Below are 18,930 nucleotides of genomic sequence, written 5' to 3'. Positions count from 1 at the left end.
TTCTTTTCATCTCAGTGTTCTGGGGTTGGTTTATGAGATACTTGCTTCTGTTTTAAACTCTTTGAATTCCCCTCAGAACAGAAATCCCCAGTTACTCGCTACCTAATCAGATATTCTTCCCCGTGGGTTACAGTTTCCTGGATGGGCCGCGAAGTTTAGTGAGAGTGAGATGGAAAATGTATAAAAAGAACTGTGTCATCAGCCCCCAAGAAGAAAGCATCATCCTTTGTCAGCTTAAATGGGATTTAAAAATACCCAAGAATAGGTTGAAAGGGCTTCTGGAATCAACAAGCCTTTTCACCAATATGGCCCTAGGAGGTGGCAGAGTTATTTCTTAAGGGCCTATCCGAGGTCAAGCAAAGAGGCCTGGAGTCGCAAGGTCATGGGTCCTTCCAGCCCTTGTATCGCTTGTTTACCAGCATTCTAAATGCAAGAACTTCCTTCATTAAAGCTCTTTACTCCATGAACCGACAGTCAGTGGGCCACTTGCTTGGTGCCAGGCACTGCCTTAGCCTCTGTGCGCATATCTTCTCCTATAATTGTCACCAGAGCCCTTTGGAAGAGAGAGCATTACCACTGTTACTGGTCCCAGTTAAGGAAACCGAGCTTCAGAGGCTTAAGTAATCTCTCAAAGCCATACAGCTGGATCCAAACCCTGAGACGGGCTGATTCCAAACCACGTGTTGTTTCCATCATGCCCCATTGTCTCCTCTCTTGATGAAGCAATATTCCTAGAAATACGCAGAACCTGGAAGTCCCCAGTCCCCATCTCGGTCCTGCTGCTGCTGCCAGCTGGAATGTCTGACTCCCGAGTGTGTTATAGCCGGAGTTCCAAAAGACTGGTTAGAATCCGAAAGGAATCGCTTTCTCCAAGCTTGGCAAGCAGTGTGATGTGCTAACAGCCCCTAATGGGGACTTGAACTAACATTTAGTAAACCATAATTTGCTGATTGTCATGGGACATTGACCCGTTTCCCAATTCCTGTAGGTCACCACAGTCTTGGAAAATGTGACTTTCTATTTGCAAAGCAAGGGTTCGACTTTTCTTTCCTGTTCCTTCCTTCCCATCTTCCTTCCATCCAGCCTCTTCTTTCCCTCCCTCCCTCCCCGCCTTTATAATTTGCACTGTTGCTTCTAAGAATACTGCATTAAAAATTTGGACATTCTCAGATAAAGATTGCTGGAAAGAATGGTAGGAAAAGTATAAAAAACAAAAGAATAACATTGAATAAAAAGTTAGAGATGCTCAGGAGTTTAGGGTGGATGAGAATGTCCACCAGGTTGCGGGAGGCACAGGTACACAGGCTGCTGTCCTTGCCATTTCAACACTAAATTTTCAAACTCCAGGCTTATTTCCTTAATAGAGCCCAGCACCACAATAATATTGTAAATACTGATTTTATAATAGAATTTGCTTAACAACATAGGTTTTGTGAAACAATTTTGGTATTCGATCTACCTTCCTGGATCTCGCATTTCCTTTAAGGGAGGGAAAGCAGTGAGCTGTGTGCTGCTGAGTCCACATAACATACAGTGAAACCCTTTGGATCATTTTCCAGAGGAAGTCAAATTCAACATTGTCCAAAACCAAACTCATTCTCTTTCTCTCTCTCCTTCTCCATCACCCAAGCTGAAAACCTAGGGACATGGTAGACTCTCTCTTTTACCGTCTGCATTCGGTCAGTCACCAAGTTCTCGCTCTGCAGCATCTCTCCAACTTGACCTGGCCTTGCCCTCTTAACAACCACAGCCCTTTCTTCCTTGACTGACACTTTCCTAACTGGTCTTCCTGCCTTAGAATGCCCACATCAGTCTGTCTGCCACATTTCTCATTTCCTCTCTATCAGTTTCATGTATTTGCTCTTTATTAAGCACCTCCTGCGTGCCAGACACTCCTTTAGGCACAGCGACATGGGTGAGATCCCATTCCTGTGGAGCTTACCTTTGGGAGGGGGTGGTAGGAGCCATAGGAAGACAGACGTAAACAAGCCAAGACTCAAATGAGTCAATTTCCAACAGTAAGTGTACTGAAGAAAATAAAGTATTACCTGCCTTCTCTTCTCAAGAATCCCTAAGGGTGTCCCCATTGCCTACAGATTGAAGCCTAAGCTCCTTGCCTGTCATCTACCCCAGCCTATCTGGCTGGCATCATCTCCTACCACATTGTCTCAAACACACTTCAGTCCTGAACTCCAGCCCCGTGCTTGCCGTTCTCTGAACATTCTCTAAATTTCACTTTTAGGTCAAGCTTCAGGGTCATCTCTGTTTTTCTAAGTCTTCCTCATACTCCATGGGACAGGTCATTGCCTCCTGTCCTAGGGTTTTGGAGCTCCCCATGGGCTGGGGAGGTGCAGGTAGGCTCAGGGAGGAAGGACAGAGCTGGAGAGATACCGGCTGTGCTGGGGGTGCCCCTGGGCTCGCCGCGAGCCTGTTCTCCCAGGGGCTCAGCACCCTGTCCCCTAGGCTCTGTCTTCCTCCGTGTGGGTGGGAAGCGGTGTGAGGAAGAGAAATCAGGTTCTGAACCAGGGTGCCGAGCCCAGATTATTCAGACGATGTGTCGCATATCAAAGCCACGGGCTGCACGGCCCAAGAGGCCGCCACTGAGCAGAGAGCGGAGAGCAGTCCTTCATGTCTGCTGGGCACGGGGCTCTTCCCTCCACCCTGTGCATCCCGCACACACTCTTTGGACCTTTAATGATGCCGACTGTCGTGGCTTGTAGAGTAGCTATTTGTTGGCAAGTCTGCCTCCCTCCCGAGACTATGAGCTTCTTGAGAACGGAGGCTGTTTTTTTATTTACCTTGTGTCCCAGAGCCTTAGACTCAGATGTTTGATGTAGAACATGTTTCAAGACAATGCCAAGGAATTCTTGAGCTCGTGGCAAAACTTTTTCTTAGTTCCCAACCCTGTTCAAAAATGCCATCTTCTAACTCTGATCCCAATAGGAATAATTAATCTTCTCTATGCATTCTTTTGATGGCTCTCTTTTCAGCATATGCATCCCCACTGTGTTTGTGTGCAGCTGGTAACCACCTTAAATGTTCAATTCTCGGACGCTGGGGACTGGGATCCTGTTCGCTCCTCTGTAGAGTGACCTACGGCCACACGCAAATCTAAGTCCAACGCTGCTGCTTAACGGCAAGTGTATAAATAATATAGAATGGTGTTCCTGACAAACCACTACACATCATCTGTTCAGAGGAGGATGTGGGCCGTGTGCATGTTCAGTCCAGTCCCATTTAGCACCTTCATTGATGATGTGAATAGAGAATAAACAGCAGTGTTCACAGATGGTGCTAACTTTGGAGGTGCTGTTAACAGAAATGTCAAGATAGGAGAAGTAGAAATGTAACCAGGAAAAAGCAAAGATGAAAAAAAAAGAAAAAGCTCAACACAGCAAAGGGAAAAAAATCTTTCAAACAGATGTTTTTTGATAAAAAGCCCCAAAGACGTGAGCAAAAGCCTTGAGATGAGAAGTTGAAGGAGAGAGCGAGAAGAGGGGAGAGGTGTGGAGAGAGAGAAAGGGGAAGGCTTCAGATGACTGTCAGAGAACCTAAGGGCCCTGAAGCCCACTGCCCTTGGAGATGATGGATGTGGCCTGGGCGTCCCTGAGGGCCACAGACCCCCAGCTGTGATGCAGCTCTGGTCACAGCTCTGTCGCATTTGTTTTGTGGTAGGGTTTTTGTTTGATTTGGTGGTGGTTTGTTTTGTTGCTTCTGTTTTTGTTCTTTCTCCGTATTTGAGGGAGCTGTGGGTATGGCTTTGTTCTCTTAGCTTGGTTTTGAAGGGTTTCATTATCCCTGGCTTACAGTATTAATTGGGACATTTTGGGAGGGATGGAGGAATGCGGCCTCAACAGAGTCCAGATCGCAAATATATAAAGCAGATGGAGCACTCTCCCTGCCTCGGTCTCTGATGTTGCTGGAGGGGCAACAACGCAGAGAACCGAGTGGCAGTCACGGGGCCTCTCCGGGGCACTCAGCCAGGCCACCCCCAGCACACGGAGGCCGTGCCCTGATGTGCCTTGCCGGGGAAGGGCTGCCAATGCACAATGAATAGGAACCTTCTGGTTGACAAAAACAGAAATCAAGAGTCTCCACGGAGCAACAGGCCTCCTCGGGGACTCCAACTAGAAAGTCAAGACACCAGTGTACACTGGGGAATAGTCAACAAAGTCCACAGACTCTCCAAGCACCAGAAGAGCCCATCCTTTGACAGCCTGGACTCAGCCATGCCTGGAAACATCAGTGTCATCTCCTGGCCAAGAAGTGAAAGAAGTAAATGTCCAGGAAGAGAAATCGACGAGGGGTGAAAGTGCACGTGCAGTGGGGGTCGTGTTGTAGGTCAGAATGCCCAAACCTCATTGTCATTACAGCAAACCCCAAATGCCTTTTTCTCTGACTCGTAAGCACCAAGTTTTAAAGAATTCTGTGCTGCAGAGGCGATGCCCCACGCTAGAGCTAGAAAAGTATCTTAATGTAGGGACTGCACGAATGGGGGTTCAACCTGTCACTCAAGAGACAGACAGCCTGGGCCCAGATCCTAGCCTCACCACTTTCCAGCTGTGAAGAGCCACTTGACCTCTCTAAGCTTCTGTCTCCTCATCTACGGCGTGGGCACAGTGACAGTGCCTCATGAGGTTTTGATAAGGTTTGAATGAGACTATGCATGTAAAATGTCTCATACAGTGCCTGGTACATGGTACGTTCTCCATAAACGTTGATGATGATTGTCAACCTCCCCTCCGCTAATCGAACACCCCTTTACAACTATACAATGCACCCTGCTCAGTAGCACCAGCTGTGGCCAGCAGACAGATCAGTGATCATTAGAAATATCTGTCCACAGGACTTGGGATATTACTGAGAAATTAACATAGAACCAGTGTCTGCTCATCTCCATTCAACCTCAAGAAAAAAAGGATGACAACACGTTCATTGATGTAATTCCTGGAACTTCTCTAACCTTCCATATATGTTTCCAGAATCCATCAGTCCAGATGTTTGTCATCCTACCAAATTTTTTATTTCGCAGAGAATGTCATTAGCAATGGGAAGGGAGTGCCTAATATGTGAACGTTTGGATTTACAAAGCAATGTAATGGTTCGCTTTGCAAAAGGATTCTTCAGTTCCCAAAAAGCATCCCCTGAGCAGAGAGCATCCCTAGTGGCCTCAGTGACACTGTCCACAGAGACGGACCCTCATGCAGAGCGAGGTGCCACGAGGGCATGTGAGCCCCACCTGACCACCTTTGGGCCCAACCCAAGCTCACTGATGGTTCCAACTCACTTCTCAACAGCCCCGCCTTGAAGACGCTCGATGCTGGCCTCGGGTCTTCTGGTTGGTGTCTCGTGTCAAACTGAGTCCCAGCTGCTGTCTTAATCGTGTCTTTCAAAAAAATTCATTCATTCTATAGACGTTTATGGAACTCCTGTTTGGGATCAGACACGGCACTCAGAGCTCCTGGGATGAAAACCGCTCAGCTCTCTGCTGTGCTCAGAAACACACTGGGAACGAGGAACAGCTAACGATTATGTTCTCATGGCCGTTTCAATGGCAGGAGGCACTGAGGGTGAGACTTGGACTCTGGCCCAGTTGCCTGGGTTCAAGTCCTGCCTCCACTGTGTGACCTCGGCAGGTACTTAGTCTCTTGGGCCTCATTCCTCTTCTGAAAGTGGAACTTACCTCGTGCTGTCACGAGGATTTCGTGAATTGATATTTATAAAGCACTTAGTAAGTGCTGCATGCTTTTTTGCTGTTGTTACATTATTATTATATTTTACTTTTATTCGTATTTATACTGTGTTATAGTCAGAGAAGATAATTTCTGTGTGACGCTCATTCTTAGGTATTTATTGAACTTCCTTTTACGCTCCAGCACCTGTTCATGTGTACTTTAGAATAATGTGTATTCTCTGGTTGTTGAGCACAGGGAATACACACATACACACAAGCTTATTAACTGGGTTCAAATCGGTGTTCCTTTAACATCATCTGCGGGTCTATATGTTTTTTAGAAAAGTGTGTGAAGACGTGTGCTATGGTTGTGGAGATGTCATTGTATCTTTGCACATCTCACGCAGTCTCACACAAACGTACTAATTTTTATTTTCTGGGGAATATCTTCCTGGTGAAGTACTCCTTGATCAAGAAAACCGTAATCCAATGAGTTCTTTTCCCAGCAGTGCTTTTGGCCAGCTTTCCTGGGATTAACATCTGCCCTGTGTGCCTTGTCCCATTCCTTCATTTGTAACTTCTCGTTGTCAGCATGATTTAGACGGGTCTCCTGCAGATAGCATAGAGCTGCATTTCTCAGTGAAATCTGAGAAACCCCTGTTCGTGGGGCACACGCTCCTGGTTTACACAAACATGTTCATTTGTGTGTTCTTGTTCCCGTGTTTCTCTTTCACTTCCTTTGTTCCTCTCTTCCACCTTCCATTGGATGAAGCTCGTTTTCTCATCCTCCTTCCTTCTCCTTCTTTGGAAGTTGTGTGTGTCAGCTCAGCATTCTCATTTACCATTTGTTTTCTTCACACCTGGGCTCAGCCTCCTTGCCCTCCTTGCCCAACAAGACAAGGGCCTAGAATGCTCCACTGGGACCCCTACTCTGTTTTTCATGTCGTCATTAACCATGATTTTAGTTCCGCGTTGGTCTAAACCCAAGGGTCGTCGTCACTGCCGTCGTGGTGTTGTACAGTGCGTGCTTATTTAGATTTGCCTGTTCGCTCCCCAACACATCTCACAGGCCACTCTTTTCCTCTGGATTCAGGATCTTCCCTGATGACGTGTCCTTCTCAAGTCCTTGCCCTGAGAGCTGACCATCCCAACTCTCTGAGCCCTGGTTGTCTGAGAAAGTCTTCATTTTGCCCTCACACTCAGACGATTGTTTGGGTATAGAATTCCAGGTTGACGGTTATTTTCCTTCAACCCTTTGAAGACTTTGTGTTTTCACTATTTTCTCACATTTAATGAGAAGGCCTCCTATTCCTTTGCAATAAATGTGTCTTTTCTCTCTGGGTGTCCTTAAGGTTTTCTCTCTGCCTTTGGTGATCTGCAGTAGATTTGCTTTTCAAGAGGTCAAGAGAGAGAAAAACTTGAGGTTTCAGTTTTTTACTGAAAAAACTGTTTGTTTTCCCACACGGTGGTTCCTTGCCACTTTGCCAGGCTGGAAGGTGATGTCTTCTGGTGACCTTTCCCTAGACAGGGCAGCCCGCGAGGGCCCAGCCTCATGTAGGACCTCAGTCCTAGTTCCCTCGAGTGTGGCCCAGGTGTGACTCCCGCTCAGGACAGCACATCCCTGGGCTTAGCATCAGTTGGCCTCACTTCCCCTCCTTCCTCCTGATACCTGGAGATTATCCCGTCTTTCCTTCAGCCTCCAATTTTATCTTAAATATTCCTTCTGTCGAATTTTATTCACATTTGTGGACAGTTGTAAGCGGCCAGGGCAGCGTGTCAGCTCTGATCATGCTGTTGGAACCAGCACAGCATGGTGGCGTGCTCAGAGCTGCTGGAGGACAGGGACACAGATGAACACCAGTCTCAGCCCGGGGGAGGGGGTCAGGGTGGGGGGCGGGCCGTTCTCAAAAGCTCTGGGGAATGACTGACGGGATTTTAGCAGAGGAGTGACAGGATCTTTCTGTGCCTTTAAAAGATCTCTCTGATGACAGTGTCGAGGATGCATTTGAAGCCGGGTGTTGGGCAAACTGAAGGCAGAGGAGTGGGTTAGGAGGTCACATCGGTAACCAGGGGAAAAGGGCTGAGGTTCTAGGCTGTGGCGGTGACAGTGCAGAGAGACTGAGGTGGTGAAATGAATGGGACTTGGTGGCCTGCTGCGGGCAGTGGAGGGAGAGGAGGGGTCCGGGCTGACCGGGCTTCCTGGCCTCCGTGACTGGGCAGATGATGACAAGAGGAGGAAGCAGTTTATGCCTGGGGCGTGAGCTCGGTGTTAGACACATAGAGACTCAGCTATCTGTGGAATAGTCACAGGATTTGTCCAGTGGGTGGCTGAAAATATGTGCTTGGACATCATTCTAGAACAGGAGATGCCGACTAGGTAGTTGTGTGTCATTGAAACCACAGGCGTGGTGACACTACTGAGGGATAACGTATCAAATGAAAAAGACAAAACAGTATTTAAGGAGAAAAACAACATACTTCTGCAGGATTCCTAATTCTTCTGGAGGTGTCAGTCTGGACATCACCCCCTCTGGAAGCCCACCCCAGCCACCCAGGCTTAGCTGGCCCTCCTCTGTGTGTGTTGAGGGGTGAGAACACTTGCCTGTCTCCCCGTCAATAATGGGAGGGCCCGAGGGGTCAGCCCAGTGGCGCAGCGGTTAAGTTCACACGTTCCACTTTGGTGGCCCCGGGTTCACCAGTTCCAGATCCTGGGTGCAAACCTGCGCACCACTTGTCAAGCCGTGCTGTGGCAGGCGTCCCACATGTGAAGTAGAGGAAGATGGATGTTAGCTCAGGGCCAGTCTTCCTCAGGAAAATGAGGAGGATTGGTGGCAGATGTTAGCTCAGGGCTAATCTTCCTCAAAAAAAAAAGAATGGGACCCAGTCTGTCATAGGTGCTTGGTAAATAGCTGCCAAGAGAAGGAGAGCAGACAGGGGAGAAATGAGTGATGCTGGTCAGTGAGGAGAGAGCTGGGGGGATGGGCGCCTGGCCGGGAGGGGCCGGGAGCAGTGTCAGGGCCACAGGTAGGGGTAAGTGGGGATTCTGCCCGCTGGACCCGGGAGCCAGATCAGTTCAGTGATGTGGTGGAGGCAGACACCGGTCTGCGCTGAGGCCTCAGGACGAGCTGCCTGCCGAGAGCCATTTAGGGACGAGAGAAGTTTTATTTTCTAAATAAAAATGGTGTCACCCCCACCCCTCACCAACTGCAAACCCAAAAAGGACTCCACAGACCAGGCAGTGCGACACCCCGACTCTGAGGATCGCATGGGCGCTGGACTCTCAGCCTCGCTTTAGCAGTGGCCGTGGTAAAAGTATCCATTCGACCCTGACAAAAACAGAAGTAGCATTTCCTAAAGCAGGATTTTGAAAGAGCTGCCCTTGTGGTTTGACATGAGCAGAGGGACTTGCTTCTCAAAGGAAGTGAAACGTGCAGTGAACAGCTGCAGACGTGAGACCCAGACGCGCCATCCGCAGCCATTGTCCTCAGCGAGAGCAGAGGCACATGTCCCAGCAGCATCCAGATGGAGAGCGGCCTGTCTTCATGGCTCTAGGGTTTTTCCTAAAACACTTCATTTCTCATCACTTTGAGAAGCTTCTGTTTACTACCTGAGTACCCTTGGCGCAAGGCGAGCTTCCTCTCCCCACTTCCTGTGACCAAACACCAGAAAAAATTGCATGAGCCTCACGTTCTCAGGAACTCCTTGGCACGCCTCCGGAGAACACGTTCCCCAAGCTACAGCAGGGCCCCTCCTGTCCACTGCATTTCCCGTTAAAGTGCATTCACTAGACCCCGGGTCAGCACTGCCCATGGGGAAGGCCACGGGAATGCCATGGAGAAGACAGGGGCTCCCTCGTCTCCGTGAGTCCTGGTCTATGGAGGTAGGTCAGCAGGCAAGCGGCTCCTAATCCTGCTGACCAGGGGTCTGGACAGCAGGGGCCGTTTTCTGGGCTGATTCAGCTCCTAGAGAGACTTGTGCTGCCCCACTCTGTGCAGGACCCGCCGGTGCCCGGCCAGCGCAGGAACTCGCATGGACCGAGCCTTGCATTTACCCACAGATCTTTCTAGTGAGCAGAGGATGGGCGTCTATATGAAAAATGGAAGGAAGTAATTTGATAAAGGCCATTTGCCTGCCGTGATGGCTTTGAACAGATGAAACCAGATGAAAGTCCCCGAATTCCACAGTTTGCTGAGCCATTCGATCCTGTAACAGAAGATGGGGAGGGAAAGCCCCTCCCCCCACGGCCAGCCTCCATCGGCAGCTGTCACTTGGCTTGGCTTGCCATCAGAGAGTGCGCCCCCCTGCCTCCATCTATAAAATCGGCTTTCTTTTCTTTAAAAAATAAGGAAAGCGCTCTGGCTCCATCAGGATTTCCGGTGTGGTGGAGCTCAAGCAAGAGCTGTCACTTGACACCCCTCCCCGGAGCGTCCACTGCCTGCCCACGCTCCACTCTGCTGCTGCTCTGTCTCCAGAAGAGGCCCAAGAAACCCCTCGCTGGTCTTAAAACCGTTCTGGTTGAACTTGAAATGGGGACGGAAAACACGGTTTGAGGGCAAGTGCGTATTTTTCCTTTAGCTCGGTCCACTTTTTAAAAAGTTACTGTGGTAAAATACACATAACATAAAATCTACCATTTGTCCTATTTAGTACGTTCCCAGTGTCTTGCAACCATCACCACTATCTAGTTCTAGAATATTTTCATGGCCCAAAAGGAAACCCTGTACCCTTTAAGCGGTCCCTCCACACCCCTACTCTTCCAGTCTGTTTTCGTTCTCTATGGATTTGCCTGTTCTGGACAGTTCATGTCAGTGGAATTATACAATATGTGGCTTTTGTGTCTGGCTTCTTTCTTTCTTTTTAAGATTTTATTTTTCCTTTTTCTCCCCAAAGCCCCCCGGTACATAGTTGTATATTTTTAGTTGTGGGTCCTTCTAGTTGTGGCATGTGGGATACCACCTCAGCATGGCCTGATGAGCAGTGCCATATCTATGCCCAGGATCCGAACCAGTGAAATCCTGGGCTGCCGAAGCGGAGCGCGTGAACTTAACCACTCGGCCACGGAGCCGGGCCCTGGCTTCTTTCACCTAGCATGGTGTTTTCACGGTTCATTGTGTTGTGCAGGTGTCAGTACTTCATTCCTATGGCTGGATGCTGTTTCGTTGAATGGACGTACCACCTTTTGTTTGTCCGCTCTGCGGTTGATAGACGTTTGGGTTGTTTCCACCTTTTGCCTATCGGAAGTGCTGCTGCTGTGAACATTCCTGTACAAGCTTTGGCTTGGACACCTGTTCTCAGTTTGTCGGATATAGATCCAGGAGGGGAATTGCTGGGCCAGGTGGTAATTCTACGTGTCACTTATTGAGGAACCAACAAACTCACTCAGCGTCGCCTTCCTTTGTTGTCTGTCGATGGCCGCATGTGGACAGCACCCACCGGTGTTGTCCAACAAGCTCCTCAGACCAGGAGGCCCGTTCTTCTCACTGTTCTGTTAGGAACTCAACACGTCGTAGCCACTCGACCTGCTCTTCTGCCCAAACCCCACAGCCGCCCCCTGAAGACGGGCCGGGAGGCAGGGCAGGCCCACTCCGGGCTGTGCCAAGACAAGGAGCAGGAGCACAGGCATTTCTTGTCACCTAAGGTGCCCATAAGCCTATTCCTTTGCTAAGGAGCGGCCCCCTCCTGCGGACCTCCCATTCCGCAGGCCGCCTGCTTGCTTTCCCTTTTCAATGAGCTTCATGGACTGGGCCCGCTTCTGTCCTAGGCAGATCACCACCCATCGTGCCCAGCATCTTCCTCTTTATGAGGCTGCAGCGAGTACTAGAAGTTGACGAAGCTGCATTGCTGGGAGAGAGCAGTCTGCAGAGCGAATGGACCCAGCAAGCCCAGACGGCAGCCTGGCTAGACGCACGGGTATCGCCCAGCAGCACCCTCTCTGTGCAGGGTGTGTATGAAGCCCCATGAGTTCCCCCTCCACCCTTCAGGAACTTGCATTCAGAAAGTGGAGACCAGGGGCCGGCCCGGTGGCGCAGCAGTTAAGTGCTCACGTTCTGCTTCGGCGGCCCAGGGTTCACTGGTTCAGATCCCAGGTGCGGACATGGCACCACGTGGCAAGCCATGCTGTGGCAGGCGTCCCACATAGAAAGTAGAGGAAGATGGGCATGGATGTGAGCTCAGGGCCAGGCTTCCTCAGCAAAAAGAGGAGGATTGGCAGTAGTTAGCTCAGGGCTAATCTTCCTCAAAAAAAAAAAAGAAAGAAAGAAAGTGGAGACCAGTGCATGGGGCGTGGCTGCTCCATTAAACTTACAGGATTTAATCACAGGGTTAAAATCCACCCCTAGCATGTAGGACAGTCAGGAAGGGATATTCCAACAGAAGCATTCGTGGGGAATTAGGAACTGTGCTGACGTGTGTGAAGAACATAGACGGATGCGGTAAGCGCAGCTCTCCTGAACCCTCTTTTGGAGGTTCTTAGCGCTTAACTGAGACAGGAGTGATAGTCCTTCTGTAACGCAAAATAACAGCGTATGCCCCCCGCGTACAGTGCTTTGCATCTTTCAAAGTGGCCCATGGGGCCGCCCCGTGGCCGAGTGGTTAAGTTCGCACGCTCCGCTTTGGCGGCCCGGGGGTTCGCCGGTTCGGATCCTGGGCGCAGACATGGCACCGCTCATCAGGCCATGCGGAGGCGGCGTCCCACATGCCACAACTAGAAGGACCCACAACTAAAATACACAACTATGTACTAGGGGCCTTTGGGGAGAAAAGGGAAAAATAAAATCTTTCAAAAAAGTGGCCCAGTGCGTCACTGACCGGACTGAAAGCACCCTGAGGGCAGGCAGCTTGCCAGGGCTCAGGGGAGGACCCAACCTGGGCTACAAACTCGTTTTCAGTACCTGACATGCAGCAAGCACTTGGTGGGTGCTTGGAGAGCAGACGGCTGGATGAAACCATTCACCCATTTGCCTTCTCTCATAAAGTGGCTGAGAACCTGTGTATTACTCACATTTGATGGTCACACGGACACTCACGGAGGTTTGAGTGACTTGGACAAGGTCGTGGAGCTTGTCCAGGAGTCCAGACCCTCCAGCCCTCAGGTCCCTGCTCTTAGACTCAGGCCTCAGAGGAACCAGGAGAGATGTCACGTGGGCTTAGAAAATGCCAAGCCGAAATCCAGGGGGCAGTGTGGGCATCACCGCCGAACTCTGCCTCTTTCCTAACGCATCTCGGACTCTCCTTCAGTTGAGGATGCTGTTGGGAAGTGGGAAGGAGATATTTGCCACAGACCAGGGTCTGCGGTCAGGGAGGGGCAGGCTGCAGACAGGCGGCCAAGAGGGGCTGGAAGCAAGGCCAGTCGACACATGCTCTGCACACGGCTTCCCTGCACCCGCTCCCCTGCTCTCCTGCAACCGGGCCCGTCTGCCCCACGTCCTGGGCCTGTGCTGTGGAGTGCCAGCATTGCCCGGGGGAGGAGAGGACGACCAACCAGCTATCCTACGACAGCATGCAGGGCCACCGGGGAGGGGGCTGAGCAGCCGCAGGGCTGGCACAGGAGAGGTGGGACGGGGAGAGGGAAGGGGGCCGGAGCGCATCTGCATCCACCGCATCCACGTCCTCTGCTTTCCTTCTCGCCAGTCACTCAAGAGAACCTCCCTTTCAGCAGAGCGGTAGCCTCAGGTGGGGCACGGGCCAGCCTCAGTGTGAGTGGTAGTTCCTTGTGTGTTCTCTGCTTGGGTCTCCCAGAGCATGGTTCTGCTTTCTGCTCTGCTGGAAGCTCCCTGCAGAAGGGGACTGTCCCTCGTCGGCCCCTCTTGCTCCTGCGACTTCCTCCCCAGCCGGTACTGACTGCACAGCGCTCACTGCCTAAGACACAGGGAGAAGAGCAGAGACGCTTTCCACCTAGCCCAGCCTGGGGAGAGGGATCTGGAGCACGGGCCTCCAGCCTGCATCCCCGCCCCCACCGGAGGGCCCATTTGCAAGGAGAAGCCCTGCCCTTGTTACCCTGTTACCCGCTCTGTAACAGGTGCTCGCTGTCCACCCTAACCGCGCACCAAGACCACAGGGCAGATACTGGAGATACCAAGAGCCCAGAGGAGGGAGGAACGGGGAGCAGCTCTCTGCCGACACCAAACTCGGACCTGGGAGGGGGGGGTCTCAAGTCAGAAGGACCCTGCTGAGAGTAGCATGTCCCGACTGTGTGAACATGAGAACGTGGGGGTGGGGCTGGCGGTGCCCATTCCCTCTCTTGGTCTTTCCCAACTGAAGGAATGTGGCTCTTTTCAAGCCCTTTCCCTAAGACTTTGAGTCCCCAGGTGACTCTGGACCCCGCCATGCACACACTTCTGTGCCAGGCTCCCTGGGGAGCAGGAAGTGGGAGGCAGAGCCTGTCCCCAGTAGTGCACCAAGGGAAAGACACATGCCACCAGGAGGCGAGGCAAGGTGAGGCCTCTGCCCGGGTCTGAAGGGGGACACCACCGGGGAGGCTTCCAGAGGACGCAAGTCCAGCCCTGAGGGGCCAGAGGCAGTGCCAGGTTGACCGAGGGAGGCAGGGAGGCCGCCCCGGCTCAGGAACCTGCAGGGGAAGGCGCAGGCTCCGGCCAGCAGGCCACCGGGTCCTGGAGATGGCTCCAGCGCAGGCTGGGCTGCAGCGCTGGGCTCTGTGGCCCAGGGCGGCGCGAGGGCCAGGACGAGGATCACAGGGCCGCGCATCTGCCCCGCACAGCAGCCGGGCTCCCACCGGCGTGGAGAAGTGCCTGAGTCACTGCCTCTGACAGGCTCTGCTATTTTTGTGTCCAAGTCTGGTTAAAAATAGCTGTCTAAGCCAAGGCTTTAGCTGCAGCTGACAAGACGTTAAGTATTAGCTACCTAATGCCCACAGTGGTGACCGTGGGTCTCTTCCTGTGTCCATTTGCTGCCTCCACGACATGTTTAATGAGAAGCAGGTAGGAAATGGCCATGAGAAGAGCCCCTAAGAAACCGCAAATTCCTTCCCAAACCGTGGGGCCCACTGAAGGGCAGGCGCACTGGGCGGCCTGGGGACATGCGCCTGGACCGGGTGCTGGAGCAAAGCTGTGTCCTGAGCACACTGAGGCCATGACTGATGTGTTCACACTGAGGCCATGACTGATGTGTTCACACTGAGGCTGTCACTGATGTGTTCACACTGAGATCATGACTGATGTGTTCACACTGAGGTCATGACTGATGTGTTCACACTGAGGCCCTGAGTGATGTGTTCACGGTACCCTTAGGCCCTGACTGGTGTGTTCACACTGAGGCCCTGACTGATGTGTTCACTCTGAGGTCGTGACTGATGTGTTCATACTGAGGCCCTGACCGATGTGCTCACGCTGAGGCTGTGAGGGTGGCTGCTGTTGGCCCCTCCTGCAGCACCTGCTTCTGGGTGCTGTCTGGCGGCCAGGGTGGGCTGCCTCAGTGCCATACTGGAGAGAAAGGTGTCTGAGCGATGGTGTCTCTTGGGCAAGCCGGTGCCTGGGAAGCCCTCACACTCCCCTGGCCCACGGAGCCTGGCTGGCCAGGCAGAAGCACAGGGGTGCCGGCCTCAGTCTGGCCTCCCCCTGTGCTGTGGACACATGGCACTCGCTGCTCAACACCAAAAGCCACATCAGTCCAGGGGGCCCAGCAACACCCCAGACGCCGCCCTGAGAGAGAAGGTGTCCCCAGGGCCACAGAGCAGAGCCAGCCCATGCTGACTGGAGGCCCCAGGCTGGCAGGCCCTTCTCCTCTCCCCTCTCCCGTCCCAGCGTGGGGAGAGAGCTGACGAGACCCAGGCCCAGGGGCAGCGTGGGACCCTGCCAGCCTGTGTGAGCAGCCGTGAGGTGCCCGCCCTTCGACAGGTTTCTCAGCTCTTAAAATAAGAAGCATCTGAAGTGTATTCGGTGCTGCATGAGGACCTGGAGGACAGGATCTGCTCCTACTCAGCAAGTGCACAGCCTCTCCACCCCCGCCACGTCAGGCTCCTTGGGGCCGACACCCACCTGGAACGTGGAGCCCTGGCCGAGCCCCATGGGCCAGCGGGAGACACGTGACTCCGGATGGGCCATGCGCTCTGACTGCACAGGGCTCCCAGCGGATATCTAAGGCCCAAGTGACTCTGTCCCCGGCCTCAGGCCAGACACTTGTGGCATTTCCCTCCTCTGGCCCAGCTCAACACGCCGGGTTCTCTGGAGCCAGCAGCGGGCCCAGGGCCAGAACTTCAGCCCCTCTGTTCCGATGGCTTTGGCTCGAGGCTGCAGCCCAGTGCCAGTCCTTCCTGTCCTCGCCCTCTCTTGGGGCTCCTCAGGTCCCCTCTGAGCCTCCAGTGCCCATGTTCCCTGGGCACCTGTGAGGCAGGAGCTTGGCAAACGGTGGGCCCTGGGGGTTGCCAGGGAAACGCACCCTACTCTGGCTGCCTGCTAACTGCCTATCTGGTCTTTTTCTTTTCGGTTCTTCCAGTGAGAAGCGCCACCTTCAAGTCAACGTCACCAACCCCGTGCAGTGCAGCCTGCACGGGAAGAAGTGCACCGTCTCCGTGGAGACGCGGCTCAACCAGCCAGAGCCCGACTTCACCAAGAGCCGCTCGGGCTTCACCCTCAGCGTCCCCGGGAACTGAGCGCGCCCAGAGGCCTCGCCAGGGAGCGGGGGCTGCGGGGCCTGGAGCGCCGTGGGCCTGGGGCGGCCGCCCGCCACCCAGCATCCCAGGTGCCCGTCTCCTTGCCGAAGCCCTGCTACTGCCCGCTAGAAACCAGCGCGCAAGGCCCGAGCTTGGGAGGAGCCTCTCCTGCCTTCTCTAAGGCCCCTCCCCTGAAGTTTCCTTCCTCGCTTTCTGCCTTTGATCTACATCTTCCTCTGTCCCGACTTTCCATGGTCCCCATTCAACAAACCAAAGACCCCAGTGCCCTGCCCCAGACCCTGGGCTGACATCCAGACCACATCTCACCTCAGAGGCAACTGGATGGTGCCTCAGTCAGTGAGGGCCTCCCTCCACTGGCCAGGGCAAGTCAAGTGCCTTGACCCGGTGACCAGCCGCTGACCCTGCGAGGGGGCGGGGGAAGCCCAGGACAGTTTCCCCCAACCAAAGACGGGCTCCCCCGGGGGGGTTGTGGCACATGTGGTGGAGATGAGCTGGGGATGTAGCTTTTCTGTCTCTGAGAGCCCAGCCTGCCACCCCCTCCCCCAGGGTGACTGTAGTGCTCCTTGGTCCCAGCAGCTGGCCAAAGCCACCAAGCAAGCAGGTTCCCCTGTGGGGCCAGCCCCTCAGCCCAGGCACCAGTGGCCGGCAGAGTGGCCCCGCCCAGCTGGCCGTCCGTCCCGCCCGGAGCCTGCCCCGGGCCTCCTGTCTGCCCTCCAGGAGAGAGCGGGCGGGACACTCCAGGGCTCATCTGACGTCCCCCGCCACCCATGACTTTGTCGTTTGCAGGGTTGCTAATCCTATATCGTGGCTGCTGTGCCCACACTCGTGTCAGGAACACTAATAAGGAAATGGAGTCACATGGCCGAGGGGAGCCCTCAGGGGGCCAGACGTCTCCCCTTCTCACACCTCTGTCTCCTGCTCATCTGGAGAACCAGGACTGGGGCGGGAGGGTGGGAGCACACAGCAACTCTGGGAAGGGGGGCGAGCGACAACCGAGCGTGGGGTCCTGGCACTGCAGGCCAGGCCAGGATGCCCACCCCTGCCCTGCACAGCCCCCCCACAGCTGGGGCCCCAGCCACCGGGCACCCAGACCTCCTGCCCAGAGAAGCCACCATCTTGCCCGTCTCCGCCCAGCAGAAAGCCCACGTGCTTCAGATGCCTTCCTGAGCCCACCCTCCCCGGCCTCCGCTCAGGAGGGCGCCACAAACTCCGGGAGCCCGGGCCTCCCAGCCCAGGAGCCTTAAAGGGAGGAGAGACTCTGGGCACCCCGTGTGGGGAGGGGCCCAGGGTGAGCCCGCGCCTCAGGAGGAGCTGACCTCGTCCTCACTTTCTGCCCCAGACACTGCCCCTCCGCCCGCCCACCTCCTCCCCCCAGGCTCCTGTCCTGCCACCCTGACCCCGCAAAACACACCATGTGCCCAAGTGCAGCCTCCTGTGCCTTGCCTGGTGTCTGACATGGTCCCCCGGCTCTCCCCCGGGTGGTCCCGGCAGCCTGGTCCCACCTGCACCCCCCTCCCCTGCTTCCTAGAGCTCGCAAACATTTGCACTGTGTGCAGCCTGCAACCAGGAATCCTACTGGCACCCTGTCCTTGGAAACCCATTCGCATTCTCCAAGCCTGGTCAGCTGCCTGCGCAGCTCAGAGGTGCCACCAGCCCAGTTAGCAGTGCTCAGAGATTTGCCCATCACCTTGACACTGGCTGAACCATCTTAACTGGAACATCGCCTCTCCCTTCCACTTATTATTTCCCCAAACTTGTTGCCTTACACTAGATACATGCAAATGTACGTTTTAAACACACCAAAATGGAACATGCCAAATGAGTGCCTTTCCGAGGCTGGCAGGGGCTGGGAGCAGGAGTCTGCCCTCCCTCCTCGTGTTGCCTGCGGCCCCTCAGCCCAGGGCCAGGCCTCCCGGCTGAGGGCCAGGGGACGCTGGCTGTCCACAGCACTTTTTCATGATGTCCTGAAAGAAGTCACAGTGTGTGGAACTGAAGGAGGATCAGGAATTTAGGGTGTAATCACGGTAATGCTTCCGGGGTGCCAAGGGGAAAGAAAGCAGGAGGACACAGTGATCGGATGCAATGAAGTGTTTCTCTTGATTTAATTAAATGCAGTTTTATGGTTTGGTGCGTATATTCCTATTTTCCATTAAATTAACTTTATTTCTAAAGCATATTTTGATTTACCATCAAGAGCAATAAAGCATTAAATCTTATTTTTAAAGGTGTTCTGCTTACCTGTAATTGAAAACTATACCCATAATTGTGAAATTTTAGCTTGTGTAAAATCAACCGTTATCCCAGAGGATGGAAGAAAGCATTAGTCACAAATAAGGTAAAAGGGAAGATAATTTCTCTGAGGTTTTTGAACTGAAATATTAACTAGGGAGCGAGAAGAGAGCTAGGGGGTGGGCGGAGGCAGTGGAGTGAAATTCCAATGTTTTCTCCCCCCACGTTGAGGCCTGTGCGATGGACTCGAAGCCCAGTGCCTTCATGTTTACTGAAATCAAAGCACACTGATGTCAAAGGCTCACATTCCTACGGCTGCAGCTGGGGGAGGGTCTGCATGAAGGGGGGACCAGTCAGCCTCTCCCCATGTTGGCTGGGGGGGACAGTGGGAGTGGCAGGA

The 18,930-nt window shown here is 53.4% G+C and overlaps 1 protein-coding gene across 2 annotated transcripts in view; it reads left to right on the top strand.

Moving 5' to 3' along the window:
• MYO1D (myosin ID) overlaps window positions 1–18,515 on the top strand; it is a 320,801-nt gene extending 302,286 nt beyond the window's left edge. For both annotated transcript variants that reach the window (XM_014862184.3, XM_044744534.2), the window contains exon 22: window positions 16,124–18,515. In XM_014862184.3, the coding sequence (XP_014717670.1) occupies window positions 16,124–16,280 (157 nt within the window). In that variant the 3' untranslated portion in view covers window positions 16,281–18,515. The remainder of the gene's footprint in view (window positions 1–16,123) is intronic.
• The last annotated feature ends 415 nt before the right edge of the window (window positions 18,516–18,930 follow it).

The sequence above is a fragment of the Equus asinus genome, chromosome 13 (assembly GCF_041296235.1).
Source record: "Equus asinus isolate D_3611 breed Donkey chromosome 13, EquAss-T2T_v2, whole genome shotgun sequence".
Taxonomy (NCBI): domain Eukaryota; kingdom Metazoa; phylum Chordata; class Mammalia; order Perissodactyla; family Equidae; genus Equus; species Equus asinus.
Note: the sequence above shows the minus strand (reverse complement) of the source record. Positions and strands in the feature narration are given on the sequence as shown.